Here is a 12362-nt window from a genome sequence, read left to right as displayed (position 1 = left end):
CTTACAGTCATGAAGAATGAATAAGGTATGATGAGAAAGAGAAAACAGCCTAATTTGCAAAAGAGGATGAAACTACATTCCAGGTACTGTAGAATGGAAAGTTTAAGTGAATTCCAGACAAAACTGGGACAAATTACTAAGCAGATGATCAGTGAGTACTTATAAAAAGGAAGCATGATCACTGGGAACCAGCCTGCTCAAAAAGAACAAGTCATGCCAGATTAGCTTCATTCCTTTATAAACAGGGTTACTATGAAGGCAGTTGACAATTGTATAATCCTGGCAGTTTATGAAGCACTTTCATAAATATCATCTAATAATCAAAATAACCCTGTGTGAGAGGGTAAACTATCCTGACTTTATAGGTAAGAAAACTGGAGCTAAGCAAGATTAAGCAATTTGGCCCAAGTCACTGGTTTGGAAATGCTAGAGCTGAAAATTTGAACCCCCGTCTTCTAACTGGAAATCTAAAGTTATTCTCACCATGCCATTAACAGCAATATCCTTTATAATAAAACCCTAATATGCAAATTGACCAAACAGTGGAATGACCAGTCGCTATGATGCGCACTGACAGCCAGGGGGCAGGCACTCAATGGTGGTCAGTGCACTCCCACGCGGGAGCACTGTGTGGTTCTCGAGCTGCAGTTTGCCAACCATTGCCTTGGGAGATATCTGACTGCAGGTTTAGGTCCGCTTGTGGGGAGCAAGCCTAAGCCGGTAGTCAGACATCCCCCGAGGGGTGCCGGACTGCAGGAGGGTGCAGGCCAGGCTGAGGGACCCCTTTCTTCCCACAGTGCATGAATGTCATGCACCCGGCCTTCTAGTAAAAATATAATATATAAAATAGCGATAGTCCTGACCAGGTGGCTCAGTTGGTTGGAGCGTCAATTGTTGTGGGTTCAATTCCCAGTCAGGGAGCATGCCTAGGTTGTGGGTTCAATCCCCAGTTGGGGTACATATGGGAGGCAATCAATTGATGTTTTTTTTCTCACATCAACATTTCTCTCTCTCTCTAAAAATCAATAAACATATCCTCAGGTGAGGATGCAAAAAAAAAAAAAAAGCAGTAAGTATTAAAGAAGTCAGCACAGTGAAGGTGTGACAAATAGGGTGGAGGGCAGAATTTAGTTGCACAAGAGAAAGAATTTTAAAAGAGGTTACAAGTCCCTCCTACCAAAGACAAAGGAGAAGATATAATTGGTGATATCTTCACATCGTAGATTAACTGTATAATTCTAGAGGACACTAGATTCAAGGGCTACTCTCTCATATTCTTTTGAGGGTGGGGAAAAGAATAAACAAGGGCTGCACCAGAAAACCCCTATCTACTCATGTGCCATCTCTTCCCAGGACAAGACAGCAAGGGATTATAAATACACCCAGAGGAGAGCGCACCACGACAAGTGCTGGTCCTCGGGATAAATCTCTGCTAGGGTACTCTGAAGAGAGAAAAATGCTCCTCCAAAAGAAATGAAGATCTTCCAAACACACTCTGAATATAAATCTGTGGACTGTGCCTTGAGTTTAAGAGAAAGGGCCTGACACTCAAGTCTCTACCTTGGGCCTATAGCTCAAGTGGAGAATTGAGTCTGACTAGTAGGAAGTCCCAGCAGCCAATGATACAACCTATTCCTTGCAACTGCCACAAACCCTGAGCCTCCATGCCACTACCCAAATAAGGTCAACATAGAGAAGTCACATTGCATTGGGCAGAAATCCATTAAAAAGATGTCAAATTCATTTAATAAAGTTATATTTTCACATAGTAGAATGAAATGAAGAAACTTACTTCTTTGTCAGTTTTTAACAAACTCTCACTACTAGCCACTGAAGAAGTTACTAAAGCCTGCCCAAGAGGATGGACAACTGCATTTGCCACCTCTCGCCCAACGCTCTCTGGATAGCTGTGCAGAACACTGGTGTGACCCTGATCATTCTGAATCACCAAATGCAGGGACCTCCACTCAGAGTACATCGTGCCGCTAAAGTACTATCCAAATGGCACCTGAAAAGACAAAATAGAATTACATGTCAAGTTATACTGTTGCAAATTAATAAAAGTAAAATACATATTTACCCGACAAGGCAAGATAAAGAAGCTGCAAATATTGCCTGAAGACGACTGAGAATAAAACACATCTAAAAGTTTTGAGAAATGTCCTAAAAATAGCCTCATGGTGAGATCACATAGGAAGGCAATCCCTGAGAAGCAGCTAGCTGTCCAAATACCTCCCCAAAAGAGCCCTCCTAACAGACAGACAGTCACTGTGCAAGGTGATAAATGATCAGATTTGGCACACTTATAGCATGAGGAATCCTCCTCACACTATGTTCAGGATAGAAAAAGATGAAAGAATGGAGTACCTTAAGCAGGAAACGAAGACCCAGATTTTTCAGTTAATGGTTGCCAGGTACCTAGTACATGCTGGAAACACACCCCTGTAATTTCCCATCAATGTCCTCAAATCAGACACAATATTCTTTGAGAATATTTTATTCCCTGCAATAGAGGCACAGAAACTTCCAGTACTGGAACACCTAGAAGTCACAGTGTCCTTTAAAAAACATACTAAGAGCTCCCACTTACTGAGCATTTATTACATACGACTCATGTAATCATCAAAACATCTCTATGAATATTAAGTAGTATTATCTCTACTTCACGGATGAAAAAATTGAGACATGGAGAGGTTTGCTTCTTACCTGAGGCTTCAGAGCTATAATGTGGTAGAACTGGGTTTTGAACCATATCTGCTGGGTTCCAGAGACCATGCTCGTAACCATGGCATGTTCTCTGTCTCTCCCTTTCCTATACTAGTACATTCCCCATGGCAGGTACTGCTTCTCCCTTCTCCCAAGCTATATATTCTCCAAGAAATGATGTCTAAGTCTATCATACAAATGAGAAATTTTAGTCACAGAAAACATATCTATATGAATGCAATATAAATATTACAATCATAAATGCCATATATTTATGAAGAGAATCAAGGTAGGTTAGCCCTTTCCAATTCATTTCTGTTAACTTCCACTTTCCACTTGCTCTGAAATGTTTGCCCAGCCAGCAGTGTTTAAACAAAATACATGGGTACACTTAATCTTTATAAAGTTCTAGACCTTAACCTAAATTTTCTTCAAACTGGAAGAGACTAGCATTGTTTAATTTTACCTTAGAAAACCTCATTCCAGCTCAAGTAATATCAGTGTTTTCCAAGAGGATATGGTATTAGAGAATCATGAGCCTACAGAATGAAGATCAAACTCCTTAGCATGAAAAATAAAGAAAAGGATGGGAGGATTAGACACTGCAGTGAGATATGAAAACATAACTGAAGTCAGATGATCAAGGACTTTTACTGTAATGTTAAGGATCCTATGCGTCTCCTCCCCAAACAAGGCAGTCAGCTAACAACTTGAGCTGCTAGTAAAGAAGTCTCTACCTTCAATGCTCCAAAAGTAAATATGATAGGAGGAAGGGAAAGATGTTCCTTGCAGATCATTTAATTTTCTTCCTAACTCTACATGCACCCATTTTCTAGGTAATCTCTCTGGAGGTTTCTATTACCCGGTGACTGTGCGCTGAGTAACAGCTTATGGCTTGTAGGTATTACCGCAGAATAACATGAAGGTTTGGCCTAACTGACAAACTACCAAAATGATCAATACAGTGGTAGACACACTAAGACCGCAGGCTGACATTAATTACATCAATTGACTCAACCAATATTTATTGCATGCCTTCTATATACCAGGCACAAAGAATGTAACAATGAAGAAATATCATCCCTGTTCCCAAGGAGCTTCAGGTCTAATTACAGAGAACAATTTTTTAAAACTTTGTAAAGTATATCTAGACATCAATTATCTCATTAAACAAACATTTCTTAAACACCTGCTATATGTCAGGTATTGTTTTTAAATAATGTAAGTACCATTGTGTCCTACAGATATAAACAAAACACAATGGCTGCCCAAAAGAAGGGTTTCTAGTGAGGAAAAAAGCAAAATCCATGACAACATAATACAATAGCATTCAACATGATAACTGATGTGATGAGGTATGAAGGCAGCAACTTGCAACAGAAAAACTCAAGATCTTATTTAATAACAATGTAGCTTTGTATACTTCAAGGAATTTTCACATGTGATTTCATTTTATTCCAATAACAAGCCAAGAAAATTAAGACAGATGTCACTAGCCACTCAGTGAGGAAACAAAGTAAGGTTATAACTTGCTCAGGTCACATCAAGTAACAGTAGAGCTGGGACAAGAAATGCCTCGAAGTCCAATGTTCTTTTCTTTTTTCTGACTCCATTCCTCACCGTATCACCCTGGACAAGAAACTTGGTATTTCTTTGTCATAGTTTTCTCATTTGTAAAATAGGGAGAATACCTGCAGTACCTAGCTAAAGTTACTTGGGAGAAGGATCAAATAAAACAACATAAGTCGCCCTGGCCAATATACAGTGGGGCCTTGACTTACGAGTGTCCCGACTAACGAGTTTTTTGAGATACCAGCTGTCTCTCAGCCGATTTTTTGCATTGAGTTGATAGCGTAATTTGAGTTAACGAGCTCCTTAATGAGCTCAGTCTCCAAATGAATTAAACTCGTAAGTCAAGGCCCCACTGTAGTTCAGTTGGTTGAGCTTCGTCCCATGTACCAAAATGTCACCAGTTCAATTCCCAGTTGGGGCGCGTGTGGGAGGCAGCCAACCGATATTTCTCTCTCACAGCAATGTTTCTCTCTCTAAAATCAATTTTTTAAAAAATTGCTTTTAAATAAGGCAACAAACTTTGAGATGTACAAATACAATGTACATATTCTTAGGCATGCCTCCTTTCTCTTACAGAATGCCAAAACACTGAGTAAATGAATGAACCTTGCTGGATTTTAAGGCACATACGTACACTCAAGGTCATCCATATAACTTTATGACTAATAAAGGCAAAAGGTTCATAGTTCATATTTCTGTTGTAGTCCTATTGTCTTGATCCTACAAGGCAAATAATCAAGTTTAGCTAAAAAGGAATGTATTCACCTATATACCAGATTCTAACTATCAGGGATCCTATCAAACACCTGAATTACAAGAAAGACAGACAGGTTCTGCCTACATTCCTCCCTATTGTGGAAACAGGCAGTTTTTATTAGTCTATCCAAAATAAAAAATAAATGAATACCCGTTACCTTCCCCTAAACAGCACTATCACAGTTCTCATCTTTTATTTCTCAGATCTGCTTTGTCCAATACAATAGCCAATCCACATATAATTACTTAAATTTAAATTAAATTAGAAATTCAGTTCCTTAGTCACATTTCAAGTGCTCAATAGTCACATGTGGCTAGTGGCTACCATATTGGACAGTGCACATATAGAACAGTTCCATCACTGTGGAAAGTTCTATTTGACAGAGCTGACAGGTACTATACTTTTACTTTCATTACAACCTTGACTATAGGCTCCTTAAGGACAGAGCTGTGTCTTATTTACCTTGGTATCCCAATTTATATAGCAAAGTACACATGGTACACACCAAGCACTCACTTTACATGTAACTGAATATCTCAAACACAGCAGACTACTCTATACACTTCCCCCATTCCCAACACACATACACATGCATATGTGCGTGCACGCGCGCGCACACACACACACACATACACACAAAATGCACGCAAAAAAACCAACACACAAAGATATCCTCTCACATGGGAGGAATGGGTGTGTTAGGACACACTGCACCCAAAGAAAAGTGGCCTGCTTTCTAGTTCTAGATGTGCTAGAAGCCAACCATTTAAATCTTGGGCAAGTTACCTACTTTCTTCACCTATAAAAACTTATAATTAAACTCCAAGTACCTTAATTCTATAACTTTAACCACCTTACACTAAAGGAAATCATGTAGTCTATCTAAAAGGTCTTTACACATGCTAGGGAACACCACCTGCTAACACTGACAGGAATCTCAAATTAAATAGATTCCATTTTTAGGTTTCAGGCTATCATGATTAGAGTCACTTTTGGTCTTTAACTGAGCAAGTGAAATTTTCACCTTTATTACTTTGGAGATCAACTAGAGACTTAAACCTCAGGCTTAAAGATTAAATTTCTTCCATGTGCTGAGGCCAGAACTGGATACTCTGTCCATATCAGATCAGAGAAACAAGGGCAGGTTTGAATATAACATGAATTGTCCCTTCAGTTTCTACATTAACCTTAGCCTAAAAATTGAGAAACAGTAAAAATCTGAACCAAAACAATCTTTTTATAACTTTTGCTGCAAAGAATGTCATTATATGAAATGTGTATTTTTTGTCACATACTTTGCCATATTTAATTGCTATAAAAAATCTTTATTGTCTAAAAACCTCTTCATGACCTTCACACACGTACCCCCTCACTTCTATAAACTTTACATACTTTTAAGACCAGTCAAGAGCGAATACAATCTGAATTAGTGCCCTGCCTTCCTTTAAAACTTATAAATACATTAGGCAATAGTATTAAGGCATTATGCACTAAATATATACTAAGGCTGTCAACTCTGACATCAAGGTTTTAGGCTTCATCAAGGACTTCTATCATCTCTTCTGGTGAATAGGAGCAACTATTTCCAACAGCAATTCCATCTAGTAGGATTTACCAAGTACCAACAAGGCAATAATCCTATTTAATAAAAGTCTAATATGCTAAGTGTCCAGTTGGCAGGTTGGCCATTCAACCAATCAAAGTGTAATATGCTAATGATATGCTAAGGCCACTCAACCGCTTGCTATGACGTGCACTGACCACCAGAGGGCAGACATTCGACTGGTCGACCAGTTGCTATGATGTGCACTGACCACCATGGGGCAGACGCTCCGACTGGTAGGTTAGCTTGAGGCTGAGATCTGGCTGATCGGGACTGAGCAAGACAATCCAGACACACCCTGGAGCCTTCCCGTGGTCCCTCCCTGCTGAGCCTACCTTCCATGTCCATCCCCAGACCTAATGGGGCACCAGTTTGGTCGCTTTTGCCCCCCCCCCCCAGGCTGACCAACATCCTGTGTCCCTCCTCGGCCCCGATCATGCACCAGTGGGATCCCTCAGCCTGGCCTGCACCCTCTTGCAATCCAGGACACCTCAGGGGATGTTGGAAAGCCAGTTTCGACCTGATCCCGCAGGCCAGGCCAAGGGACCCCACTGATGCACGAATTCGTGCATCAGGCCTCTAGTATTTAATGGATGACAACTAAGTACGTACTATTTTGGACAATGAGGTGGAGAACGTATGCAAAGACCTAAGGACAATAAGGTTTCCACTAAAGAACTGATTGCGATAAAGTCAAATATTAAAAATCAACTGCCTTCCAGGATGGCTTAATGGCTGATCATTGACCCATGAATCAAGAGGTCACTGGTTCAATTCCCATCAGGGCATATGCCTGGGTTGCAGGCTCAATCCCCAGTAGGGGGCATGTAGGAGGCAGCCAATCGATGTTTCTCCCTCATCAATGTTTCTATCTCACTCCCTTCTCCCTTCCTTTCTCTCTAAAATCAATAAAAACATATTTTTTAAAACAAAATCAATGTTGCCCTGGCCAGGTAGCTCAGTTGTTTGGAGCATCATCTCAATGGGCCAAGGTTGCAGGTTCAATGCCCTGGCACATACAAGAGTCAACCAATAAATGCATAAATGGGTGGAATAGTGGATCAATGTTTCTCCCCTCCACCTCTTTTTCTCTCTAAAAAAAAAAAAAAAAAATCAATTAAAAACAAATTCAACCAACACCGATTGCACGGAGTTAGTCCTACATAGTACGTTGCCAGTGTAAGAACTAGTAGTTTATTCAACTGCTAGATGGATAACTTAATGAACCTACAGTATTTCCAAGCAAAAAGAACAAAACAATATACGTTAAGAACTACCATGCCCTAACCAGTTTGACTCAGTGGATAGAGCATCAGCCTGCGGACTGAAGGGTCCCGGGTTCGATTCCAGCCAAGGGCATGTATCTTGGTTGCGGGCACATCCCCAGTAGGAGGTGTGCAAGAGGCAGCTGATCGATGTTTCTCTCCCATCGATGTTTCTCTCTATCCCTCTCCCTTCCTCTCTGCACAAAATCAATAAAATATATTTTTTTAAAAAAGAAGAACTACCAAATACCTTTTGCAAAAATGGAAACAGAGAAGAAACTATTTGTGGCATGAAGTCTATCACATAAAAAGGACTCAAACATTCCATTGAGTAAAATCTTTGTAAGTCTGTATGTCAAAGCACTGGGAAGAACAGAGATGGAGAACGCATGGTTCAAGTTGCTCATAATCTAGAGGAGAGAGAAACACACAACACAGAAAAGTAACTGGCAAATTCCAGTATGATGATGCAAGGAGCAGATAGGAAAGACCCAAGGTGACAGGGGGTCACAGACAGAGCATCTGGAATGTTGGGAATTACTGCAGCCAGAGACGGGAAGAAAAGGATATATGCATGTGTATGAGAGAGCGCGTAAGTGTGCGCATTTGGGTGGAGTGGAGAGGAAGCCTGGAGGACAGTCTAGGGAGGAGGAATCACATATCAGGAGAGGACCCAGATGTTAGAGACACTTAACTAGATCTATGTGTACTGCATATTCTGGAAAACTGCAAAGTTTTGCATGACATGTATATACTTTAAAAGATCCAGCTAACTCAGAAATCCTGCAGAGAAATTTACTTCCCATCCCCAACAGACTTTAAACAAGGAATAGTCATCGTCGTCAGTGGGCCCAGCGAAAAGACTTTTGCAGATGGAATTGCATGTTTAGCAAATTCCCAGGTAATTCTCCTACACACCTCAACAGAGAAACACTGAAACATCTTTCGCGATGCAGAATCACCTAGCAGTTCCCAAACTTTGCTGCACACTGAAATCATGCGGGAATCTTAAAAAAAAAAAAAATACTGATGTCTGGCTTCACCCACCCCTTCCCCCAAATTTTGATTTAATTGCTCTAGGCATCAGGACTTCTGAAAAGCTCCCCCAGACGATTTTAACCTGCACAGACAATGACCTCGTTTTAAGAACGTGAATCTGGATTCGGACTAAAATGACCAGCTAAGTGACCTTGGGCAAGTAAGTCACCTAACCATCCAGGGCCTCAGTTGCCTCCCCAGTACAATGGGGATCACAATTCTACCCTGAAAGAGTTGCTGTGAAGTTAGATGCAGCGAACGCAATGGCCTGGCATACAGTACGCGCTGAACAAGGTTTAGTGGTTGATTCTCGGTATTAACTCTTCCTCATCCGAGTGTCACTGTGCACCAGGCAGTATCGTCCCCAAGGGGAGGGATCAACTCAACCAACCTTTCTGCGGGACCGAGTTCTTCGCTGGAGTTGTTCAGCTCCGCTCCAGACCCGCCCCCTGCCCCCAGCGGCCCGGAGAGCGCTTCCCCCGGCCGCGTCAGCTCCCCAGGACCGGACCGGGTTTCAACAGACCCGTCCGACGCCACCGACTCCAGGGCCAAGTTCCCCCGGACCCTGTGAGTCCCCACCAAAAAAAGATGTGCTTCCGAAGGCCGGGCACTTGAAACACCCCGGGCCGAGAAACACACTGCGCCGTCCCGGGACCGCCAGGAGGGGAGGGGAGAGGAGGTCCGGCAGCGACGGGGAGGACCGTCCGATTACCTGAGGCGACGGGCGGGGCCCGCATTGCTGGGGCGGGCGCCACCACTGCCAGCCGCACTCGGCTTTCCGCCTCACGCCTCGGGCGCCATAGGGCCGGCGTTTCCGCTGCCCCGGCCAACTGTCCTCAGGCGGTCGGTCCGTCCAGCGGTCAGCGACTCTCTGAGGGCGCCTGGGGACGACGAAGGCCGGTCGGGCCGGCCGGCTGGGCTCTGCTCAGGCAACTTCCGACTGCCAGAGGCGACAGCGTCAAATAGCTCCTCCAGCCAAGTGGCCACTGCGCGTGCGCTGTGCGCCTGGTCAGAGACTTCTGCGAGTCCTGAACGGTGGCGTCAAATAATTCCCGAGACACGGAGCCGGAAGCTGCGCGTGCGCAGCTATCCCAGCTCGCCGCGCGGGGTACATTCCCTCCTCCCTTTCCGGATCCAGTGGAGGGGGAGGAGTGAAATGACGAATGCGCAGACCTCTTTGGGGTACTGGCGGCTGGTGCTCCACCTGCGTCCCTGTGAATCCATCCGGACTTTGCCGGTTTTAGGTGCGGACGGAATTTGGCTCTTCTCTGCAAAATTCTGGCTCCCACCAGGTTCTGAAATTTCTCACATCCCATTGCAGCACCCTTCCTCCTGTTGTCCTCTACCTGCCGGTATAGCATTAACTATTTGCAATGCTCAATTCCAGGCCAAATGTGGGTTACAAAGATGAATCAGAGACCTGGATCAGAGCCTCTCATTAAGTAGCAGAGTCTGATATAGGCGATAAGACATTATTAATAATAATAGCAGGAGTTACCAGTTTGAGCACCTAACAACGCACCACACATTTTGTAAACAATGCCACTTTCAATAATGTGGTTTCAGCTTCAACGAAGAATATAATAAATACCTTCAGAGAAGTACAGCTAAAGTGCTTGGAAGCGTAAAGGAGGAAATGGGCTGAGAGAGAAGCGGAGGGAGGACCTGGCCTTCAGACTGTCCTTGCTACCCAGGGAAGAAGAGACCAGGGTGTTGAGTAGTGCTCAAGGCACAGTTGTCTCAAAAGAGCAGAGGGAAGCAAAGAGGATATCGACTCCTCCTCCTTACCTTCAATTAGAAGAGAGGAGGAAGGAGTGACAAGGGAACTGTTATACTCCTAAAAAGGATAGAGGAGAAGTGTGCTTTTTCAAGATTTTGCATCACCCCACCACCACCACCACCACCACCACCAACAGGAAAGTGGCTAGAGGAGGGAAGAAGAACAAGGAGTAAAAATGTTCCAGGGCAGGAGCAGGGCTATATCCAGAACATTTTGTGGATCAAAGCAATGCATTTCAATTAAACATCATGTCACAAATATCTTAAGAAGCTCATTCAGTATCAATTCCAACCACTATCTCTGCCCTTTCTAAACTACAGAGGCTGAAAAGCAAACACACAATTCCAAAACTCCCTTACAGCTGAGGGTGGCAATGAGACAAAATCTGGCCAATAAGATGTAGGCAGAAGTCCCAAGGGAGAACTTCCCTTCCAGGCTGAAAAGGAAGTTTTAGAGACGTTTGTGACCTTCACCTTTCTCCTACTTCATGCTTGGAACTAAGACACAACACCTAGAGGTGTAGCTGCCCTCTTGACACAACGTGGAGGACTATGCTAAGAGGTGGAACAGAAAGATAAAAGGAGCCCAGTTCTTTAAGATATATTCAAGTGGCTGTACAATTCCTGGATTGCCTTCCTGTTTTTTGAGAGGGAAAAGCGGGGGAAATCTTTAGACCATAGTTTGTTGAGTCTTCTGTTACTTTCAACCAGATGCATTCCTAACATAATAAATGTTGAACACCTTGTGAAAAAGAGACTGTCCCAAGGTTTGACTGCTACCTGACCCAGGAGCCAAAAGGGGGAGATTGTGTCCCTCAAACCCCCCTCCCTTGGAGACTGATCATAATGGATGTTCATTCTTACATAAACCAAGAGTGAACCCCTCCCCTGCCTCCTTATATGCTGGTTCCTGGAACAGGCTGCTGTCCTGACCTGATCAAGCATGTAATTTCCCATACTTGGTAGCATTCACGTATTAGTACCCAGTGACAATCCCACTTTGTCCTATATAATTCTTGGCGCCTGCCAAGCAGCTCGGGGATCCATTTTGTCTGCAGACACCCAAGATGTGCCTCAGATGTAAGTTTCCCTTAATAAACTCTATTAATTATCAGACTGAAGTGGCCAGCTTCTTCCTTCAGTCTCTTCCTGCCCTCTGTTTACAGAGATAGATTTTTATCCTCAAGGGCTTTCCCTTAGTCTTCCCATACTAACACACCTATAATATATCAGATAGGTAAGGGGCTGACAAATTGGAAGAGCCGTGGGCAATGGAAATTGAAAAAGTGACAGACACAGAGGACTCGGAAGTTATTTAAAAGCTCTTGGGGAGAAGATGAAAATACATCTGTCTCACACCTGGTTACTTTAATTCATTCCTGAAAATTCTGCCTCTAAGTGCAAAACTGTTAAATGAAAACGTACATTTATATATATTTCCATTCATGTTAATGGGAAAAAATGTGTTCAGTTCCAACCCAAGACACCTAAGTATTTTTAACAGAAAACTATATCAATAAAACAAAGCAAACAAAAAATTATATAAGCAATAAATAATTTTTAATTAAGAATATGGCTTTTACATAAAATGTAAAGTATAAGGACTTGTACTGGCCAGGAAGATAAGATTTAATATTAGTGG

The 12362-nt window shown here is 42.8% G+C and overlaps 1 protein-coding gene across 6 annotated transcripts in view; it reads right to left on the bottom strand.

Moving 5' to 3' along the window:
• The window catches only part of RALGAPB (Ral GTPase activating protein non-catalytic beta subunit), an 89995-nt gene extending 80069 nt beyond the window's left edge, over nt 1-9926 (bottom strand). For all 6 annotated transcript variants that reach the window (XM_015558423.1, XM_006755215.2, XM_006755217.2 and 3 more), the window contains exons 1-2: nt 9654-9926; nt 1793-2008 (exon numbers count right to left, since the gene is read on the bottom strand). In XM_015558423.1, the coding sequence (XP_015413909.1) occupies nt 1793-1978 (186 nt within the window). In that variant the 5' untranslated portion in view covers nt 1979-2008; nt 9654-9926. The remainder of the gene's footprint in view (nt 1-1792; nt 2009-9653) is intronic.
• Nucleotides 9927-12362: the final 2436 nt, after the last annotated feature.

This window comes from Myotis davidii, unplaced genomic scaffold (genome assembly GCF_000327345.1).
Source record: "Myotis davidii unplaced genomic scaffold, ASM32734v1 scaffold1113, whole genome shotgun sequence".
Classification (NCBI taxonomy): domain Eukaryota; kingdom Metazoa; phylum Chordata; class Mammalia; order Chiroptera; family Vespertilionidae; genus Myotis; species Myotis davidii.
This window is presented reverse-complemented; position numbering and strand designations above follow the sequence as displayed.